At 42.1% G+C, this 24,010-nt stretch overlaps 1 protein-coding gene across 2 annotated transcripts in view; it reads left to right on the top strand.

The window, feature by feature from the left end:
• Positions 1-24,010, top strand: part of LOC111849644 (neural-cadherin-like) — a 125,879-nt gene that overhangs the window by 74,822 nt on the left and 27,047 nt on the right. For both annotated transcript variants that reach the window (XM_072698664.1, XM_072698665.1), the window contains exons 18-23: positions 2,422-4,036; positions 4,538-4,631; positions 5,206-5,390; positions 10,295-10,521; positions 13,132-13,409; positions 23,545-23,759. In XM_072698664.1, the coding sequence (XP_072554765.1) occupies positions 2,422-4,036; positions 4,538-4,631; positions 5,206-5,390; positions 10,295-10,521; positions 13,132-13,409; positions 23,545-23,759 (2,614 nt within the window). The remainder of the gene's footprint in view (positions 1-2,421; positions 4,037-4,537; positions 4,632-5,205; positions 5,391-10,294; positions 10,522-13,131; positions 13,410-23,544; positions 23,760-24,010) is intronic.

Below are 24,010 nucleotides of genomic sequence, written 5' to 3' on the forward strand. Positions count from 1 at the left end.
CTGTGGCTGTGATCGGAAGGTTGTTGGTTTAAATTGTGGGGTCCACACAGTGATTCTGCAGTTGGGCCCCTGATTAAGGCCCTAAACCCTCACCTGCTCCAGGAACAGACTGACCATGCTTTCTCAATTATATGCCACTTTGGGTAAAAGTGTCTGTCTTTATGAATAAATGGAATTGTTATTGGGGATGCGTTTAGAATTCCTTATATAGGGCATGTGTAGGAAGTGTGATCCACCATCCTTTCTTTTCTTCACAACTTTTCATAGAGTCTGTTACAAGCCATTTCAGCATTAAAAAAATCTTGTGCTATTTATGACAGTTTATACTAAACATCTGAACACAATAATAAAGAAAATAGACTGAAGCATATATGAGTAATTGCTTCCATAAAATGTATGAACAGGTAAGTAAATAGTTTGCATGTTTTGTGACTCATTGAAGTGTTTTTTTTCATGGCCGCTCCCATGGGGAGGTTCCATTCTTGTTCTCCAGTTTTTAAGCCTCAACATTGATCTGTTTATTCATGAGTGAATTCTAAATGTTTCCTCCTGGCCTATTGATTCCAATATGCAGACTGATTTCAAATTAGACTGAAGCCTGTTGATGGAGCCTCAGGTTGTATTCAGTTTGTAACTGATATTTCCTGGAGGAATGTGGGAGGAGATTTGAATGGAAACTGAAGGTATGGGGATCTGGCAACTTAAAGATCCATCCATTTCTAGCTAAGGTCACCGCATAGGAGCAAAATGTTCCATTGTAGAATTTAGACAAGCTGTATTATACAGTTGTGGAGAAATATGCATCAATAATATGCTGAATGTTCTGAGACTGTATAATTGTGAAAAGAGGCAAACGTGGTAGACGTTTTGGAACTGTCACTATTTTTTATTTTTGATTAAATTCAGTGGTCTTAACGGTGAAAATTCACAGTTACTTAATGAGATTCAGTAAATGGCAGCACTTTAACTTTCCCGCCAAGTGTTGGCTAGTTTGGGCGAGGTGACAATCAGAGGGTACTAACTGTCTCGCACCAAAAATGGTGAGAATTTTTTTCCCCGTATACCACAGCCTGATATTAAGTTCTTAGTTAACAGCAGACATCCCATCTCTCCTGGTAGTTTTGGAAGTCTCCCGTAAATTCTCTGACACCTGAGAATGATATGCAATGTCCCACAAATCTGTTGTTCCGCGATTCAGTGGCAGTGAAATGTGACAAATTTCACTGTCAGTAACCCCCTGCTCCAATTTGAGAAATCTCTCCTTCCCTGAGACCCATATGCTTACAGTTTTATTTCTATAACAGAACTAACAGAAAATAAGGTGTGGACAAATTTGCACTGGTTATCAAATTCATAGAACTTAAACTGTAAATTTAAGGGGCATGAAACAGTGCTATAATTCAAGGATGAACTGTGTTGAATTGAAGGTAAGATAATATGGAAAAAGAATTGTGGTTTGCACACATGTGAAGCGTCATTACTGATATACAGTTTCAATTGAGTGATCCTAACCAAACTTTTATGAACTTTATGAAGTTCTTGTATGTATAGCTCAGATTTTTAGATGCTATCTATATATTTTTCTGTTTACTTTCAAAACCCTAGATGCAGGTATCTGGAAAATTCATAGTTAACTAGCTATTAACCTGAATAATTGGCTAGATATGACTGGAAATTGCCCCAGTTAACCAGGAATGCTACTACACAGGGATGCATGTATATCATGCCTTAATTATTGCGTATTGCAAAAGTATTTCTTTACAAAGGAATCTTACTTTCATTGTTCAATTTACTGACCTGTAGCTAAAAGATACGATGAATACTGTATGTATTACATTGTAATGTAATAATTATATTGTTAAGCTATTCCTGTGAGCATTTTTTAAATATCAAAGTAAGCCAGTTGGAATCAAAAAACACCATTAATTGACAAAATACAGTTATAATTTGAGCCCTTTCCAATCCCTAGCTTGGGATGTGTGTCTGATGCCAGTCCACTTATTTTCAGAAAATGTATTAATGCTAAGTTATCTAGTCAACAATTCATTCTTGTTCATTTGAATTGAAATTCAGGGAGACTGGTCACCGTGTTGGGTGCTGAGAAACTGTAAGATTGGGACCTGATTGTAAAACATTCACATATTTGTTGACTGATTTGTTTTTTTTTCCCTCTCTTTTCTATAACTCAGTGTTTCCCAACACAATCCTTGGGGACCCCTAGTCAGTCCACATTTTTGCTCCCTCCCAGTTCCCTGCAAGACAGTCCACATTTTTGCTCCCTCTCAGCTCCCGGTAACAAGAACATGGACAATCTGTCCATGTTGGAAAACACTGCTATACAAGAGAGAATAATGAAACTGTATATGATTGAATGTAGCTGTAAAACAAACAAAAAAAAATATGTGTTGTTTGATGTTCTAGGTAACTGCAACCGACCCAGACAAAGACGCCGCCCAAGAAGCCCTCAGGTACTCCCTGCATGGTCAGGGGGCAGAGAATGAATTTATCATCGATGGGGTGACGGGCAAGATCTATGCCCAGAAGACTCTGAACCGGGAGGAGCGGGCCGTCTGGCGTTTCGTGGTGCTGGCAACAGACGAAGGCGGCGAGGGTCTGACCGGCTTCACGGACGTCATTATTAACGTGTGGGACATCAATGATAATGCGCCCATCTTCACCTGCATGCCAGAGAGCTGCCATGGCCATATACCAGAAAACTCCCCTCCTGGATCCTCCATCATGGAGATGGGTGCCACTGACATGGACGACAGTACCGTGGGACAGAACGCCATACTGACCTACAGGATCGTGGGAAACGTTCGAAATAGCGCAAACATGAACTTGTTTGACATTAACGCAAACACTGGCACTCTCTTTGTGGCACAGGGCGGCCTTGATCGAGAGAAGGTTGATCAGTACCTGCTGGTGGTAGAGGCTAAAGACGGGGGAGGCATGGTGAGCACAGCCACAGCTACCATATGGGTGACCGATGTCAATGACCACGCCCCCAGGTTCCTCGAGAGCTCCTGTGCTGCCCGGGTCTCTGAAAATAGTGAGGTAAATTCAGCAGTCCTGGAGGTGCTGGCCATAGATGAAGACACAGGGGAGAATGCCCAACTGACGTTTAGCATTGTAGGCGGGGACCCAGAACAAAGGTTCTACATTGTTAGCCACCGGCAGGAGCAACGTGGGACACTAAGGCTAAAGAAAAAGTTGGACTATGAAAAATCAAATGAGCAGAGGTTCAACCTTACCCTCAAGGTGGAGGACCTGGACTTCTACAGCCTAATCCATTGCATTGTGGATGTTGATGATCATAATGACCATGCCCCTGTTTTTGTCCCCCATTTCTATTTGCTGGAACCATTAGCTGAAGATGTGCCTGTTGGCACCAGCATTGTCAAGGTCACAGCCACAGACTCAGACTCTGGTCCAAACCAGGAGATAATCTATAGCATTCTGCCAGATTCTGATCCGTATGATCAGTTTTCAATAGACCAGACTGGAATTGTCACTGTTGTCCGGCCACTGGACAGAGAGACTGTGGAGCAACATTTCTTAATCATCTTAGGAACAGACCAAGGAAATCCACCCCAGACAGGCAGTGCCACAGTTCAGGCGGATCTGCTAGATGTCAATGATAATGGCCCCGAGTTTGAAGTAGAGTACATGCCAGTGGTGTGGGAGAATACACACGGTCCCCAGGTTGTGCAGATGAATCAGACGTCAGTGCTGCTGCATGTAGTAGATAGAGACTCCTTTGAAAATGGGCCACCATTCTCCTTTTCGCTTCCCCTGGAGTACCGAGACAGCGGGGACTTCTTCCTACAAGACAATGGCAACAATACAGCCACAATCACAGCGCTGCATGTGTTTGACCGTGAGAAGCAGAAGGAGTTCTATCTGCCCATCATAATGAAGGACAGTGGCCGACCTTGTAAAACCGTTACCAGCACGCTCACCATCGCCATCGGAGACAAAAATGATCATCCGCACCTGCCTGGAGAGAAGGAGATCTACATCCATAGTAACAGAGGTGAGACCTGACTGTGTCCCTCCATTGCTGGAGGTGTTGTTTTGGGAAAACTTTCCTGTCATCAGAATAAGATGAAATAAGAAATAGACGCATTGGAGATTTTTTTTAAGTAATTTAATTTTTTCTGTTCTTTCAGTAATTTCATATTTTTCAGCTACCTTTACTCACCACAAGGCAGACACTTAAGCTCTTCTGAGAACACTCTCCAAAAATAAGTGTTGCTGTCTTTGTCGCTTAAAAGTGTTGTTAAAGTAAATGGTGAAGGTAACTACAATAGATTCATTGGAACATTTTTTTTTTTTTGCAAAATGCTGTTTGCCATTATGTGATCATGTTTTTTTCTTTCTTAAAAGCTCTTCTGTAAGTTGGTCCTAATGTGTGCTCAAGTTTTAAGTGTTTACTGGATAACGTTGACAAATTTGAGGTCACTTGTAAACTTAGAATAAAAAAACACACTATTCCCCCCAAAATAAGATAAATATCTTGTTTTTCCCTCAACAGGAAGGATGCCAACCACAGTTTTGGGCAAAGTTTATACCCTGGACCCGGATGATTGGGATAACAAGACATATGCCTTTGAGGGACACATCCCTGGGTAATATTTTTTATTTTCCAACGGTAAAATGTGGCAGCACCATCTATTATTATATACGTCAGCCTCATTCCCTAAAGACTTTGAAATGTCTCACCTATGTCACAGAGACTTGCAGGCCAGACCTAATGAGTGTACAATCCGTGTAGTAAACAGACATCCCTGCATTCATAGAAACTGAGGGGCAAAATCCAAGAGAAAAGAAAAGAGTTCCCGAAGACATTGACACCGACAGTTAGATTCTTAACTTTTTCTGGTGTGATAGCGATGTTATGATCTCATTTTGATCTGGACTTCTCCCCTGTGCTCAACAGGCTCTAAAGAACTCTGGGAAAATTGGTTATTTCACGTTCAGTTTAAATAGTTTTGAACATTTGGTAGTGGATTACCATAAAAGGTTTATTACTTTCCTTTGCTGTCTGTATCATAGCTCTTCTGTGGAAGGAATAACACTTCAATACACACTGGCACGTCAGGGGTTATGATAGTAGCTAAATTGATTAAATTGATGTAGAGCTTTGCCAGATATCTCCCATCTCAACTGAATCTCTTTTCTGAACCTCCATTTTTTGGGCAGTTTTTTCATGCTGAACAAGAGGACGGGGTTTCTGATGATGAAGGACAGCGCCCCCACTGGCAGCTACCAATTCAGGGTGCATGTGTCAGACGGAGTTTGGCCAGACGTCGTGTCCGCTGTGAATGTACACGTGAAGGACCTGTCGGATGAGGCCGTCCACAACTCTGCCTCGCTGCGATTGGCAGGTAAGCCTGACTTGTTACAGGAGAAATGTAATCCTGATATAGGTTTAAGGTTAAATAGGCTGTTTATTGGGGGTTGTCACCTGGGTAGTTAAGAAGTTAGTAAAGAATTTCAGCCTTGTACTGAAAACATGTGATGCCCAAAGTAATATTACATCCAGGGCACCACTAGAAATTTTGGGCTCCTTTGAAAGCATATGTTCCAAATTTGTTAACAGATGCCCTTGTAATCATCCTAACTTGCCCCCCCCCCCCCCTTCTAAATAAGCCACTCTCTACATCAGTTTATTACTTGTCAAATGAATTTATAATCCCAATTCTAAAGACGCGATATGTTCATTCATCACCACGTGCTGTCATCACTTTAAAGCAATACAAAACAAGCTAAAAAAATGTGTCATCACTATGAGCAATATTCCTGCTTATTCATTCACAATGTCGCTGTGAAAATGCATTAAAATACCTTATTCACGGGTTGCTTCTTATGCGTCTTACCTCTAGCAAAAAACTAACTAGTATGTGAAGTTTTGGCAGCAGTCTGGTGAGTGAAATGTAAATACAAAAACACGGGTGAGAAATTAAGGTGTCATTTAGGAATATCTCATTCACTGGAGAAATGAATATCTGTCAATCACAGCTACTAATGCAAATCAACATTAAAGCTGATGGAAAAAAACATGATTTTTAGCACAAACTGAGCTTGTATTAATCTGTTCACTTTGAATACTTCACTAAATATAATACATTGAGAGAAAAGGCTCACGTTGATGGAGGCGGATCTACGCTCTGGATAGATGTGATTTGGATATAGGGAGGCGGATCTATGCTCTGGATAGGTGTGATTTGGACATAAGGAGGCGGATATACGCTCTGGATAGATGTGATTTGGACATAAGGAGGCGGATATACGCTCTGGATAGGTGTGATTTGGACATAAGGAGGCGGATCTACGCTCTGGATAGGTGTGATTTGGACATAAGGAGGCGGATCTACGTTCTGGATAGGTGTGATTTGGACATAAGGAGGCGGATTTACGCTCTGGATAGGTGTGATTTGGACATAAGGAGGCGGATTTACGCTCTGGATAGGTGTGATTTGGACATAAGGAGGCGGATCTACGCTCTGGATAGGTGTGATTTGGACATAAGGAGGCGGATCTACGCTCTGGATAGGTGTGATTTGGACATAAGGAGGCGGATCTACGCTCTGGATAGGTGTGATTTGGACATAAGGAGGCGGATCTACGCTCTGGATAGGTGTGATTTGGACATAAGGAGGCGGAGCTGTACTGTCAGGCTCCAGTTATATACAGTATCTGTTTGAACCATGGATGCCAGGAATATTTACTGTACTAGCATATTAGCTTGCAAGCCAGAACTGAGCAGGGAAATACTAGGGTTCTTTAAATTAAATGATTATTTTGAAGTTTATATCACTACTGTATCTGATTCAGTTGGATTGGATGTGGTAAATGAATGCACTTTATCCATTACGATGAGCAATTTGTCATCTTTTACTCATTATTTCATATTATAACGTCTAGGTTTTGAAGAACATAGTTCAGAAATAGAAATTCTATTTTGAATTAGAACTCCCATAACCGCTGATCCAGTGCAGGGTCATGGTGAACCTGGAGCCTACCTAACAACTATAGGACATGAGGCAGGAGACACCCTAGACAAGATGCTAGCTGACTGTAGGGCACACATGCTCATGCACGCAGTCACACACCAGGGCAATTTAGAGCTCCTTTGGGAAGGAGCCACTCAAACACAACCACTCCAGTGCTACTAGCCTGATGCTAAACACTTAACCACTGGGTGAGCTAATGCCTGTCATTGTGTGCTAAATTGTACATTATAAAGCACTACAGTATGGTGCTATGGTGCTATGCTCTGTAGGAAGAGCTTTTGGCTTCATTGATGGGTTTATTCTGGTTCTGCACCTCAAGTAGCGATAAACAGTCTTGTGTCTTTTTAAGTCTTGTTAACAAATGATTTTTCTGGGAAGATGGGACGCCTCCATAACTCCAACATCTTCAGCTAGACAGAAACTCTGTCCAGTATCGTTTGGAGCACGTTTGTCTCATGGATAATATCCATCCATCAATCCATCATCTCCTAACCTGATGCCTATCCCACAAAGTTCTGGGCCCTCTGCAGAGGAACATCCTGGACAAGGTGCTAGTTCCTCACAGGGTACACACGCTATAGTATGCTAAGGTGATTTGAAGACACAGATTCGCTTAAAATGTATTCACATTCAGTCATTCCTTAGGAGGAAAACTGGGGCAAATGCATGCAAACACTGGGAGAATGTGCATACTGCCTACACAGAAAAGAGAATCCTGGAAATGTGGGGCCCCAATGCCAACCATTATGCATCACCGTTCAACAGACATATCTGCATAATCTTTATGTGCAAATGCAGGAGGCGCTGCATTATACTCTGCCATATTTTACATTATGTTATATACATACATCTGCCTATTTTAGATCAGGGGGCTCCCCAAACTGTGTAATATTTCCATTTTGTAGACATAAATGTACCACTGATCATTTTAGTGCTGTAGCATTAAAAACTGGCATGTCAGGGTTGCCACTCGAACCTCCCCATGTCACAGGGAATTTTTATAAACACTTATTACACTTATAACCAGGAAAGTATTCTTTACATCGGAGTGCTGACAGCTTCAGCAGGCAAAAGCCCAGTTAAAAATATACAAGATCAAATAAATCAATAATCCCTGCCTCACTGAGCCCACAAATGAGGGGAAAGGGGATTGAAGGGTAAAAGGCTTAGGGCTATAACCTAGCGAGACACATGCTCTTTGAAAACCACTTGTAAACCTAAGTGAACAGTGTAAGCGAGGTAGAAGGGAACAATATGATGCAATTCAATGGCTGGGAGTTTTCTTTCATTTTGTCTTTCTTCCCCTTTTTTCAGAAAGTTCAAGAAAAACAATGTCAACATCAATTTGGTCTGAAATTCTGATGTGAGGCTACAGTCATATTGTATGAGTTGTAGCTACAATAGGTTTTACATTTATTTTTCTATTTTCCAGTTTATTTCTTAACCATTTTGGAGGCCAGTGTGTGTCCCAACAGCTGAGCATATTTGAAAGAGATTGCATTTTTTTTCTTTACCTATCACTGTGAAGGTAGGAGCCGTGAGCAGAGGTCCACCTGAGAAGTCTGAGCTGGATGATAGATTGTTATCACGCATATGACCATCCAAAGATGAGCTTCTGGAGGGGACTGTCAGTAGCTGTCTGATGTGCCTTTTTGAAAATTCACGTTCAGACATGATTCCTTCATTCTTTTGATCTAAACCAATGCTCCTATCACTCAGTCTAGCCACGAACATGAGAACAAGTCAGGTCCAAGAAATCCATGCAGAGTCTTGTAGGAAACTGGGTAATAAGAACATCTGTGATTCTCCAAAATGTTCTTTGCTTATTCAGTGATACGGTTACACGATTCCTTTTCCTGTAAAATAGAAAACAGGTCAGAATAGTTCATAGTTTACAAAGAATGCAAATAAGGGACAGAGGAAGAAATACAACCCAAACAATGACTTAAAAGTGAAATTTCACATATCGGGTTATTTAAATGTGAGATAGCTTATTATTTCATATTGAGTATTTTATGGTTTAAAATATAATTTCAGTAGTTATTAGTAGACATTTTAGGTCTTCATAAACCGTGTTGCAGTTATGACAGTAATCTATCATCATGTATGGAATATTAAATCTATAATTAAGTTTTTAAACACACCAGTGACTCTGTTCAATGTTCTCTTATGTTTATGTAGGAAAAGTTACTTTATCTTCAAGTTTCCTTTTATTCAAATCTATTTTAAATGCTCTGCTATATTTATTTGTATAATAATTTTACTAACATATACAAGTAAAATGACACATCTAATCCTGCAATTCTGGGAACTGTAATAATACTTTATTTTGCCCTCTCACAATATTTCGCTAAAACTTAATAATCATGTATCTGCCACTAGTTTATGCTACATTAACGCATTAATACCCCGTTAACCTGTCTGCCAAAAACAGTAATTAGTACAATAAGAAGTATTTTCCACTCGCTGATTTCCTTAATATCTCCATGCAACAATGTTGTTCATTTAGTAAAAACAGACATAATGCACAGAAATTCTGAAAATCGGGGCTGGTTAAATACTGTACCATCCCACTGTACCCCATTTGTTTGATTATTGGTTATTGACTACCTCTGCTGTTTTGTCCGTGTAAAACATGTATTTCGATTGGCAACAAGTGCATTGTCTGTGGAACAGGATGAGCACAAGCCTCAGCAGACAGCAGGATTATAAACACGCTCATTGGATATTGTCTGTTCTGCAGCTGTGCGCTTTTATGGTTATCTCCGCTGTGAGTGGCCAGGAGCAGCCCAGTGTCTAATGCGTACTGTGGTTAATCAGGTGCATCACCACTGTAATTGATTACCAGCCTTGAGCCAACAAGTGGCTCGGATAATGAAAACCCAGCTGGCCCTTATTAGACTGCTGCCCTCATTATGGTTTAAATCTGGTCAGCTGGGTGGTTCTACGGGACCATGTCATTCGCAAATATGTTGAAATGAAAAGATAGGATAATACTTATAGTTTTTAAAGGGCATTTAAATTTTTTTTTACTCTTCTGTCTGTCCTCTGTTTAAAACCTCTTTTCCCCTTTTCCTACAGCTTGTTTTTCATTTTAAGGAATGACTGTCATAAAGAGCAGGGGGAAGTCACAAGGATTCACAAGAAATTTGGAACTAAATTGGATCGGCCAAATATGATATGCTTTCATGGGGTCCAAATTCTCTAGCGGAGCCCATGGTAAAGAGGCATCTCCTTGTGAATAATAGATGAATTCTGTTTTCATTTTGATGCAGATATCACAGCAAAAGAGTTTATCGAACGCCCGGCCAACATGAGGAGCCGATACGAGTTGTTCCGGGACTTTCTGTCTGAAATGCTACCTGCCAGTCCTGACAAGATAGACGTCTTCAGCCTGATGGACGTGCAGGAGCACTCACTGGATATCCACTTCTCTGTGATGGGCGCCCCCTATGTGAAGCCAGAGAGATTGCATGGGTATCTTTCTGCTCACAAGCAGAAGGTATGTAAATCATCATATTCCTGCCTGTTCACTGTGGATGTATGTGTGTGTGTATATATATATATATGTATATGTATGTGTATATATATATATATATATATATATATATATATTTATATGTGTGTGTGTGTGTGTGTGTGTGTGTGTGTGTGTGTCTCACTATATTTTTATAGAATTAAAACTTCTTTTTAGATTGTTTCTTAGGTCTGTCTATACATTACGGCATTATATATTCATATATTCTCTACTCTAATTTTATATTCTGACAATATTTGTCTTGATTCTCTACGCCTCTCTTCCGCTGGCTGTGAGAACGGCACGGTGTTTCAGTTGTGCATTTGTTTCAGGGAAGGAAGTCATGGCTGAACCTTAACCACAAACATTTTCTCTGTCTTAGCAGAGGCTGTTCCTCGGTTGCTCTTGTTTTTTAACGGTGTTTGCATGACATTCCGCGTCCTCCGAAGATGAAAGTAACGCATTTTAGATACGGGCATAGAGGTGTAGCCCTGTATCTCAAAGGCTCTTTGTCATTTCCAGTTTAGCAGTGAGCCTCTGCAAAGCCTGTCAGCCAGACCTCAGAAATGAAATTGTGAAACTAAATCGCCCCGCAAGTACAGAATGTCGCACATGAACACTGTGGTGTTCACATCCATGGGAACGCTGGAAGTTGGGCTGCGCGCTGGCTTCACTGGCTGCGCGATGGCTTCACTGGCTGCGCGCTGGCTTCACTGGCTGCGCGCTGGCTTCACTGGCTGCGCGATGGCTTCACTGGCTGCGCGCTGGCTTCACTGGCTGCGCGCTGGCTTCACTGGCAGGCTTGTTTGCCATGTGGCAGATGGGCTGGTTATTAGCGAGCTTCATAAAGAAACTGGTGCACAGCAATATTGCAGCCTAAGTGCTTGAGATTCCCATGTACATCTATGGTCCAGTGAGACCCAGTAAGTACAACAGCCCCAGTCTTTCCATAAAATTTAATATGGGTAGCAGAGTGGGGGTGTGGGGGGGGGTGATTTAGGTACAGTCCTTCTTTGAGGATTCTCTCCATTACAATTGAAATGTCTCACATTGTCTAATTTCCATTTTCTGCCGATGTCTTCGGGCAGAGCCTGGTGTGATGCCTTCTAAGCACACCGTGCCTATCCAGGGGGCATAATCCCTGCCTTTCTGTGTATCTTAGTATCTCAGTGCTGTTTATGTAAAGCTTTCCAGCAGTGCACAGGCTTCTCATAAACCTCTTTGGTCTACAAGGAAAAGCTGTAAGAGTAGGCTTAGGGGTATTTCTCTGTGCTCTGTCACGTTGATGTGGGTGCCTGGTACCAGGTGTCTGAAGGTCTTTGATCTAATAGATCTGGACTCTTTGTTTTTAACCATGTAGATGGGGACGTGGGCTCTCATTGCACCTAGCTTAATGTGCAGATTTGCAATGCAAACGACTTCTCCAGTGGGAGATGCTCTTGATGAAGTGGAATAGAGAGTCTGGGTCCACACAGTGTGATTTTCTTTTTTGTTCTCCTTCACCCTCCTTGATTATATCTGTATACAAATATCTAATCTGGAAATGGTTTGAACTTCATGTTCCGTTGGTTTCCTTGAGGACACCTGAATGCTCGGATTTACCATGGTGTTTCATGTGAACAAGAGGGCCGAGGCCAAGATGAGTTCATAGTCAGGCCTGGTGGGATTGTGGGATTGCATAGGGCAGGGGTATGAAACTGCCGTCCTGGGGGGCCGGAGCCCTACACATTTTTGGGTTTCGCCTCATTTAACACACCTGATTCCACTCCTTGTTCCTCCTTGTGCTAATTACCACACAGCTCTTGAGCTGAATCATTCGTGGTGGAATAGGGATAGAACTAAGCTACACAGGGCTCCGGCCCCCCAGGACTGCAGTTTGACACCCCTGGCATAGGGCCTGAGCGTGAATCATCAGAAACCTCACAGCTGGTAGCCTTCCCCAAAACGACAGCAGTACAGTGTGGATTTCTGAAGCCCAGTGACACTGGCTCCACCCTGGCATTAGCATTAGTATTAGCATTAGCATTAGCCTGATTAGCTGGCAGCAGCTTGCACTTTAGCTAAGGCTAGGTGCAGATAGTCATTTGTTGTGATAGAGCCAGTAGCTATGCCTACAAGTACGATTCTGGTTCTGAACCTTACATATTGTCTGTAGATAATGTTTTGAGCTAAACAAGCAAATGTCATCAATCACTGAACCATCTGAGTTTTTTTACCCACTTCTAAAAAGTTGTGATGCAGGTCTGCTTGTCAAAAACTATTAAAAAAAAAAAAAAAATCTGTTGTTTCACTTTATATGGATAGAATTTAGTTAAAGAATTATGGTGTGATTAATTGGGTTCATTTCATCATAGCATTTCGCTGTTTTTATATATCATTGATCAAATTAAACTTGGATAATTAAGTATTTATTACTGCAATTTGTATCTGTCGGGAAAACCTGTCCCCTTGTTTTCTCACTCAGATGTACATGTGAAGGGATACTGCACAGAATAATTATCAGTGCTCTTTTATCCAGCCACTGAAGCTGTTGCAGTCTTTCTTCACTCTTTCTTTGTTCCCCCCTTTCTTTCTCGTCTCTCTCATCCCACCCAGCTGCAGTCCTTCCTCCAGGTTAACGTCACCCGCGTGCATGTGGACCCGTGCACGGATGCGGCATGTGGGCAGAGTGGAGGCTGCTCTAGTCGCCTGGAAGTGGGCGAGACTCCCACTGTAGTGGATTCCGGGCGCGTGTCGCTGGTGTCACTGACTGTGACGGCCACCATGGCATGTGGCTGCGCTGGACGTGAGGAGACACACAAGACGTGCAGCTCTTACCACCAGAACCCCTGTTACAATGGAGGCACGTGCGTTGACAGCCAGAGTGGCTACAGGTGAGGCCACCTACTTAACAGCTTATAAAGAATACGGCACATACCGCCTGTACTGAGAGCTTATGAAGAGTACGGAACAGGCCGCCTGTACTGAGAGCTTATGAAGGGTACGGAACAGGCCGCCTGTACTGACAGCTTATGAAGAGTACGGAACAGGCCGCCTGTACTGAGAGCTTATGAAGGGTACGGAACAGGCCGTCTGTACTGAGAGCTTATGAAGAGTACGGAACAGGCTGCCTGTACTGACAGCTTATGAAGAGTACGGAACAGGCCGTCTGTAATGACTGCTTATGAAGAGTACGGAACAGGCCGCCTGTACTGAGAGCTTATGAAGGGTACGGAACAGGCCGCCTGTACTGAGAGCTTATGAAGGGTACGGAACAGGCCGTCTGTACTGACAGCTTATGAAGAGTACGGAACAGGCCGCCTGTACTGACAGCTTATGAAGGGTACGGAACAGGCCGCCTGTACTGACAGCTTATGAAGGGTACGGAACAGGCCGTCTGTACTGACAGCTTATGAAGAGTACGGAACAGGCCTCCTGTACTGAGAGCTTATGAAGGGTACGGAACAGGCCGCCTGTACTGACAGCTTATGAAGAGTACGGAACAGGCCGCCTGTACTGAGAGCTTATGAAGGGTACGGAACAGGCCGCCTGTACTGACAGCTTATGAAGGGTACGGAACAGGCCGCCTGTACTGAGAGCTTATGAAGAGTACGGAACAGGCCGCCTGTACTGAGAGCTTATGAAGAGTACGGAACAGGACGCCTGTACTGACAGCTTATGAAGAGTACGGAACAGGCCGCCTGTACTGAGAGCTTATGAAGAGTACGGAACAGGCCGCCTGTACTGACAGCTTATGAAGAGTACGGAACAGGCCGCCTGTACTGAGAGCTTATGAAGAGTACGGAACAGGCCGCCTGTACTGACAGCTTATGAAGAGTACGGAACAGGCCGCCTGTACTGACAGCTTATGAAGGGTACGGAACAGGCCGCCTGTACTGAGAGCTTATGAAGGGCACGGAACAGGCCTCCTGTACTGAGAGCTTATGAAGGGTACGGAACAGGCCGTCTGTAATGACAGCTTATGAAGAGTACGGAACAGGCCACCTGTACTGAGAGCTTATGAAGAGTACGGAACAGGCCGCCTGTACTGAGAGCTTATGAAGAGTACGGAACAGGCCGCCTGTACTGAGAGCTTATGAAGAGTACGGAACAGGCCGCCTGTACTGAGAGCTTATGAAGAGTACGGAACAGGCCGCCAGTACTGACAGCTTATGAAGAGTACGGAACAGGCCGCCTGTACTGACAGCTTATGAAGAGTACGGAACAGGCCGCCTGTACTGAGAGCTTATGAAGAGTACGGAACAGGCCGCCTGTACTGAGAGCTTATGAAGAGTACGGAACAGGCCGCCTGTACTGAGAGCTTATGAAGAGTACGGAACAGGCCGCCTGTACTGAGAGCTTATGAAGAGTACGGAACAGGCCGCCTGTACTGACAGCTTATGAAGAGTACGGAACAGGCCTCCTGTACTGAGAGCTTATGAAGGGTACGGAACAGGCCGTCTGTAATGACAGCTTATGAAGAGTACGGAACAGGCCGCCTGTACTGACAGCTTATGAAGAGTACGGAACAGGCCGCCTGTACTGAGAGCTTATGAAGAGTACGGAACAGGCCGCCTGTACTGACAGCTTATGAAGAGTACGGAACAGGCCGCCTGTACTGACAGCTTATGAAGAGTACGGAACAGGCCGCCTGTACTGACAGCGTGTAAAGAATATGGCACAGGTCACCTGTACTGGCAGCGTTTAAAGAACACGGAACAGACCGAATACAGCACAGGCTGCCTGTACTGACAGCATACAAAGAAAATAGCAAATGCCACCTGTACTGGCAGCGTGTAAAAAACATGGCACAGGCCAAATACAGCACAGGCTGCCTGTACTGACAACATATAAAGAATACAGCACTAGCCCCCTATACTGATAATATATAAAGAATACGGCACAGGCCAGCTGTAGTGATTAGATGCAGGTGCGGACTGGCCATAGGGACTTCTGAGGGCCGTAGTATGACTAACTGGGTTAGTGCCTATGATCAAAAAGCTGCCTGCAATGTGATGTCACTGTGGGGCCCCTGGGAAGGGCCCCTAACCTTGTGTGGTGCCGCCTGAGCATGTGCTACCCTGTCTGTGTGTCTCATGGACAGCAAGGTGGGGTGGGCAACAAGACAATAAAGTATCTTCATCCTGTAGCATAATATTTATTTTATTTGCATTTGCTGTATAATGCTGCACAAATCAAATCAAATCAAATCAAAGTTTGTCACATACACAGTCACATTCAGTATAGTGTGCAGTGAAATGTTTGCTTGCCTGACTGCAAAGACTGTTAACAAGGAACAAAAGTACAAAAAGATGAAGGGGAATGTTAAACATTTAGCATAGACAGTAGACAGCATTTTAGTTACTTTAAAAGAATCCTTAGCCCTGAGCTAGGTTTGATCACTGAAGCTTGCAAGGTGCCTAGCTTAGCTAAAAAAAGAGGGTTATGCTTTTAAAGCCATATATATTCTAGCAAAGCTGTGCACTTCTTACATGCTTGGAAACCTAAAGTTTCTGTCTCAATCACTGTGTCCGGTTTTCACGGAAGGAATGAAAAGCTGCATGTCTGGATGATATATTTAGGTATCACAGAGCTTCACAGTCGATACAGATGAGGTGAAGTATGTTTTACCAACATTGACAACCACAGCTGATATAGGTGGAACAGTGCTGTATATCCTGGAGTACCTGCCTAGACAGAGAAGATATATTTAAGGTCACACTTGTCAGAGTGGATACAAATGAGATATTCCTTACTATTATTGACAGCCAGAGTGACACAGGTGAGGCTTAGCTGAGTTACCCACTTTGACATGTGGAATCAGGTGAGAAATTTTAAAGGCAGGATGTTTCTGTTACTGTTGACAAGCCAAGATGAGAATCTTGAGGTTTGGACTTAATGTGGGAAATTTCCATTTGTGGATAGCATAATTTTTTAAATTATATTTTTCATTGCGGGGATTCTAGAAGCATGCCTGTACAAATGACTAAAGACTGGAGTATATGTAGGAAAAGCCTGCTGTTTCTACTCTGATCTGGTTGAAATAATCACATGAAACCTTGACACAGGGTTCACCATTAAGAACTGAATTAAAACTGAATTATGCATTATTGGTATTCAATTCAGTTAATTGCAGGAGAAAGTCAAGCAACTGAACAGACAGGTGTTGCACCATAATCCTTTATTTGATATGATAATGTGTATTTATTTCTTTAATACCAACAGAGATTCAAAGAACCGATTTATGGCATTAATTAATAATTGTCTTTGATGGTTGTTTGGAAGGAATTAGATAGCAAAGCCCTACTCTCTATTAAAAGTAATAGATAAGTAAATATGAAACCAGTGCAGAATGATGAAATTTAGTGAAATTGCGTGTTTTACAAAAAAAGAATCTTCTTTTCACTGACTGAATAATCAAGTTAAAATTGAGTTGAATCAATCAGCTGTATACATGTATGTAGAATTACCAGAATGTTTGTATCAATAATCTTCTTATTGGCAACATTTTAAATGTAAAAGTTTTCTTAATTGATTGTAGTTCAGGCCAGAAGCAGCAATACAGTAGTAACATATAATCTGAAATTTTCTGTAATATTGGATATTTATTGAATTGCTTCAGAAAAATATATGCTACAGTGAATTATTGGTGGGTCCATCTTCTGAGCACTTATCCTGGCTGTAATAATAATAACAATAAAAACAACTATTATGATTATTATTATTATTCATAATTTTAGTCATAATAAAAATAACTAATTTTGTTAACTTTTAATACGTTAGAAAGGGTTTTAAATAAGTAGCGCCAGATGTGTTAGCTTCAGACAAAGTTTTGGGTATGTGTGTGTTGTCTGTATTTTGAGGACTGTTACTGCTCGAACAGACTTTCAGAGAACCTCGCAGATGACCCAGGTAGACCCTGTCAGCTTTCTTCCCTTTGCTCACTAATTGTCTGCTTCACCCTGTCGTTTGGGTGACAAAACGTGTGTCGTGACCTCTGGCTCCCCGAAGGATGGTGGGAGGTGGGAGCAGTGCGGGCTCTTCAGCATGAACTCCCCTCTTCACGGTGGCAGACATTTCAGTCTTGTTACCTTATTAATTAATCTGCCAAGTTCTGGGTGGTGTGTTTGGGGGAAAGAAAAGGTGGCGTAAACACCTCAGGAAGGAATCTTACCTTTTCGCCGTTAGAAACTGCAACAGGAGATGTGTAGATCAATACACCAGAGTTCTAATTAGCACGTCCAATTTCAATCTATGAAAGACGAGCATTTTAAATGGAATGATATGCATTGATATTTTTATACTTATGCTCTAGGGTTATAATGAAGGTAGAATTTAAGCTTCTATTAGTGGTAGAACAAAACTGCATTTTCCAAAACACCCTTATGACAACACAGACTAAATAACTGCTCTTTGCTGAAAGGCTCAGCGGAAATGGGTATTATTTTCAGACGAATTTGCCTGAGACATTTATACTGGTACCTATAGTCAGAGCTATTTTCCATTTTATAAATATAATTAGGGGCGGCATGGTGGCTGAGTGAGTTGCACCTTTTCCTTACACCCCCAGGGCTGGGGGGGGTTTAAATCATGTCTCAGCTTTATGTGGCGCCTGCATATTTTCCCCGTGTCGTGCAGTTCTACTGCTGCAGTTCAAAAACATGCAGTCAGGCTAATTGGTGTCATTGAATTGGCAGTAGTACATGAATGTGTGCGCATGAATGCATCCTGCTAGGGGCTGGTGTGCTGTCCGGGACAGGTGCGGACCGGCCCTTGGGATATGTGTCTGATGGTGGCCATCGCCGCAAGATGAACCAAGGAGGATGCCCCTCCCAGTCTGTGGCAACATAAACCAAGGGGGCCACCTGCTCGGCAAAATATACCTGGGGGTGGGGGAGGGTACCTGTTCAACGGAAAAATATCACATCATGGCCTCTTGACAGTAAATTCCCGGGTTTCTTCTGTGTGCCAGTGTGCTCCTGGTCCATTCTCTACCCCTGCCGACTGGGATAGGCTCCAGGATAAATCTTTAGAAGATTGATGGATGCAAACCAGTATTGTGTTCTGGAGAGTAATGGTTATTTTTAATGAGTGCATTAATCTGCAGTGGACTGGTTTTCCATCCAGGGTGCAACCCTGTCTTTTCCCTGGAGAAGTTCCAGGCAAACCCTGTGATCCAACACTTGATAATTGTTTGGAAAATGGATGGATAGATTGATAGTGTGTCAGTTTAATGGCTTATTCATTTATTGTACCAGGTATGTTTAGGTTGTTGTACAGTATAAAGGCCATAAACATCGAATTGTAAAATGCCTACTCCGGTCATCTGTGCTGTAGCATAATATTTAAAGACAGAGAGGTGAGACCTGAAGGTTGCTGATTGAAATGCCTCCTTTTAAACAAATGAGATATTCGAATGAGTGAAATTGCAACGCAGAAAATCAACAGATAAGCAATTGAAGGGTAATTAGATAAGAGAATAACATCCCATCACTACAGTAAAAGGCTCACTCATAGGCATGTAGCTATTCAGTCAGAAGTCTACACCATGTGAAAACTAAAAAATCAGCACAAGAATTTGTGGAAGCTTATTGAAGGATACGATTCAATATGAACTATGCATGCTATGCATTTAAATATAACACGCTTGGTGCTTCATCCTTTGAGCTATACATGCCAATACTCTTTATGAAGCTTTAATATAAATTTTGTTGTACACTGGCCTTCCAGTCCTTCACCCTTTGTTCAGCTCTTAGAGGCTGTTTGTTCATATTTTAGCTGCTCAGTCATGTGCCTCAGATGAGTATTTGGGGGGCACAGGAATGTTGGAGCAAGCAGAGGTCTGAGGTTCTCGTTGATGACATTTCATACAGTTCACCTAATGCACTTCAGATTGTACCAGAAGACAGGCAGCATATTGTGTCATGCAAGAGTCTCCAACCTTATTTATAGTGAGAGCTGCTTTTACAATGACTTCAGGGGAGCATCCAGTACTAGCAGTGCCAATGCACAGACTTTTTGAGGGGCTGGTGCGTGAATAGGAAGGATTGGCTTATGGTCATAATGATTGTGCCGGCCACACAGGTGATCATCGCTTATCAAAAGGGGGCACTTAGAACCTCGAGAGGGGCCACTTTCAAACATTTGAAAAAGCCCCACCCCCCTCCTGCCCACTCATGCCTGTGTACCATTGGCTGATCATAGTACAGTACATCCCAGTCAATGCTTTTGCGACAACTAGCCTAATGGCAGTAGGAGATTCTATGATTTCCTGCCTACCAAGTTCTCCTTCATCTCCATGCACACACACTCTCCCGGTGTTAATCCTGCGCCCCTGCAGAAGAGTGAAGCAGAGGCGCAGCTGTTTGTGGTGTTTGGAAAGAGGAGCCAGGGATCCCCCCTCCGGCGTACGTTCGTTCCATTTCCTGCCACAGAAGTTTCAGAAAGGGGGGGTTCATGTGTAAAGTGACCCCAGGCTGACTCTCTCGGGTCAGAACACTTAATGGTGTTTGACAATTTGTTTATGAAAATGTACCACACTAAATTAGAAAGCAACCAATGCTTAGAATTTGTTTTACAAATTGGCACAGTCCAAGTCTTCAATTTAATTACTTCTTTCACTCTCTGAAATATAGAAATACAGCAGAATACAAAACACTATTTTTGGTCAGATATACAACAATTTGAAAGGTGTATTTGAGTCTGTGGTCCCTAGAAAATGAGCTAAGATTAGAATTTGAAATCTGATTGAGTAAAATAAATATACAAATAATAATAAATGATGTAATGTCTGGGTACGTGTGAGAAAAATAACAGCAGACTAATGGTTTTTTGATGAAAAGAATCCCCAGGCCGCCTGAGGTAGTGGTAACACATTCAAGTTTTAGATTTAATGTGTGCTCTTCTAAGCTTTATGTATTCTGATATATTTATTTTATCATTCTAATTTAGCAGTCAGCAAAAAGTGTGGTGTCGTTCTTCTTAGGTAATAGCACATCATATATACCACAACCATTTACAAAAACGTGAAATGTTAAAGCAGGCGTTTTGTTCGTTTTGTTTACACCACTTTTTCAGTCTTTTGTTGATCCTGTCCCAACTTTTTTGAAATGTGTTGCTGGCATCAAATTCAAACTGAACATATTTGATATATGTTATCTTTGTTCGATTTTCAATTAAATATGGTTTATATGATCTGTTTAAATGTGTAAATTTTATATTACAATTCCATAAAAACTGTTATTTTGATGTTTTGGGGACCATTTTTCAGGTTCACACAAAGATCTGTGAATGCAATCAAAAAATGAAAAATGCCAAAAGCCTCATATTTTGTTTGGTTACTTATGGTTAAGGTTAAGGCTGGGTAGGGGTCAAGGTCGTCATGTCGGGATCAGAGTTCTCCCAATACAAATGAATTCAGAGTCTCCACAAAAATATAATTACAAATCTGTGTGTGTGTGTGTGTGTGTGTGTGTGTGTGTGTGTGTGTTACCGCGTTGCATTGATTTTAAAGTCATAACTCCTCATTATTTCTTCAACGCGTGCAGTATTTTGTCATCCAAAACAGAGAATAATATGAGCATAAATTTAAATAGAGCCTTATAATATTCCTTCCTGAGACATGACAGTTTGGGTTCAAAGTTAAAATCAAAACATTCAGGGTATTTCTGGTGTTTCTCAATACCAAAAACTCAAAGATTGTAACTTGTGTTCTTGGCAAGACCATTCTTGCTAACTTGTCTCCCAAGAACAAATTTGGGGCGCAATGAATCATGGGATTGGTCTCATTTGGTGAGGATGCTGAGTAAACTATGGGTTTGAGTCACACATGCTCTGCCTCTCTCAGTCAACCGTGTTAGACTATTAAAATATTAAGCTATTCAAGTAATAAAGGACTTTAGACCATCTGCCAAACCTGCACCCTTACCAGTTACAGAAAGTTAAGGCTCATGTCATGTATTTGCATAAATTTTCATAAAATGGCTGATTACCTTTAATTATCTGTATTGACACTGGCAAAGTCCCTCACGGGAAATGGACATATGTGTTCTTATTGTATGTAGCTTGCTTTAGTTAGTTTTCATTTTTAGCTGTTTTTTTAGTTAGTTAGTTTTTCGTTGTTTTGTATTTGGTTTCAACGCTGGTACACGTTTGACTCACATCCACAGTTGACAAAGGGTGTTTCTCAAAATGCGTACTTGACCATACCTGTGTTCTTGCGTACCTGTTTTATGTCAATTTTCACTGTGGAAGACCTGTTCCAATACTCAGGAACAGAAGTACAGGGGACAGTAAAATCCCCGAATGTCGTTCTTGCCCCAAATATCACACCTTACATCACTTGCATTCTCTCCAAACGAGACCAATTCCATGAGTCTTTGTGCCCTTTTGCGGGAGGCAAGTTGGCAAAACCAGTCTTTGCAAGACCACAAGTATTGGCATCATGAAATAACCAAAGATCTCACATTCTTGATATTTGGGAATGACATCCGGTGGTTTTTAACGTCCTCTGTAAAAAAAAAAAAAACCCTCTTGGGTGAGAATTGTCTTTCAATTGAAAGCCAAAACACAAGTAAAAGATATTTGTGTTTCCAGGGAGAAAACAACATTAGGAAGAAAGTGAGAACAGAACCATAACGAGAAGCGCAATCAGTACAAATGTTACTTTAATACAGCCGCGGAAAAAATGAAGAGACTACTCTATATTTTTAAACAAATCTGCATTTGTAATTCTGATTTAATCGTGGTTCTGCTGGCAGAGGCTACGTTGAGCAGCAATTTGCGTCCAGGTTCAAAGTTTCTAAGACAGCAGTACTCAAGAATAACGTGAAGCAGGAGACACAGGGAACAACCAGAAACCAGCCAGGTAGAGGGCAGAAGTGACTTTCTAATGCCAGAGATGACCATCAACTTATCCGACAGTTTCTCATGAATTGAATGTTGACATCAAGTGACCTTCAAAAGGAATGGTAAACATTAAATGCAGGTGCGAAGTGCACTGCTAAGATGGTTTGTTTCAGGCTCCTGGAAGCAGGACTGAAGTCCCATAAAGCAAGGAAGAAGCCCTTCATTAATAAGTAGGGGAGAGCCAGCCTGGAGTTTGCAAAAATATATATATATTATTCATAGTCACACACTCATAAATTGAGAAATAAGTAAAGCAGAAACTTGTGCTGAGGTCTCTTTGTTTCCACAGCTGTACATATCATAGTTTTGTCATGGATTTATGTCTGAATGTTTGGCTCTGAGCTTGTGAATTTAGCTTGTCATCATATCACCAATTCACCAGTTGTAGATGGGTGTTAGAATATGTTAACATATGTAGATGTTATCAGTGGAGAATGACAGATGTTGTTAAAATAGATGTTATTTAGAAAAGGCAGCCAAGTGGTTGTATTAGGAACAGCTACAGGATATTATTTCTTTCTGAGTCCAGGATGTTCTATCACAGCCAAAGTTTCTGAGTGTGGTGAAGACTTTCCTCAGTCTGAGATGAGTGCTTGTGTACGTGACACAGAAAGACAAAGAGAGAGGGGGAACTTTTTTGTACGGGTGTGTGAATCTGACCTGAAGTGTAAGAATTAAAGAACAGTCGTCTTGTTTTTAAGCTGAAGGGTGTTGAAGGGACAGACATTAGGGAAGCGTTTCCATAGTTCTGGTCAAAGGGCACGAAACACTGGCTCTTGTGTCTGTCTTAATGTGCTTGGGTTTGTTATGAGTAAAACCTGAGCACTTCAGGCCAGGTTTGCTAATAGGGTCTTAAATCAAAATGGCCTTATTTTTAAGGTCCAAAGGTAAAAAAAGATAAATAAATAAACAAAACAACAAAGCTACAAATTGCTCGGGCAATGCCCGTTATGAAAATTGCTTCTTGCAGAAAAACTACTTCCTCTCTGGCTGCATAATAGGTCCTTTCCCGTGGTATTGCAATTATGCTATTTCATCATGCAGAAGTATTTCATGGTAGTCTCCATGGGGACATGAGTATGAATTGGTGAAATTGTCACTGTTGTGTTCCTTGTGCCATAGGTGCCAGTGCCCTTCGCAGTTTGAGGGCCCTGAGTGCCAGCAGACCAAGCGCAGTTTCCATGGCAACGGGTATGCTTGGTTTCCTCCCATAATGCTGTGCTTTGAGAGCCACGTCTCCCTGGATTTCATCACTGAGGTTGCAGATGGCCTGCTACTCTACAGCGGGCCAGTGGCCCAGCTACAACCATGGGAACCGGAGGACTTCATGGCAATAGGTACAGTTCCATACTTGCCTTGAGGAACTTATAACGTCATGAGAAACAGGTGAAATGGAGAATGAATAAATGACCCGCAGTGCACCAGTTGGGCGCTTATTAGCTCAATAAAAGCTGATGGAAGACTTTGCATCCTGGAAGGCGGGGGGTGGGGGGGTTCTTGCTGCCAAAGACTCAGTGGAAGTGCGATTTGTCAAAGGGGACCCAGATCTTACATAATCTAGCCATTGGAGTGTAATTATCGAGGGCTG

The sequence above is a fragment of the Paramormyrops kingsleyae genome, chromosome 13 (assembly GCF_048594095.1).
Source record: "Paramormyrops kingsleyae isolate MSU_618 chromosome 13, PKINGS_0.4, whole genome shotgun sequence".
Lineage (NCBI taxonomy): Eukaryota > Metazoa > Chordata > Actinopteri > Osteoglossiformes > Mormyridae > Paramormyrops > Paramormyrops kingsleyae.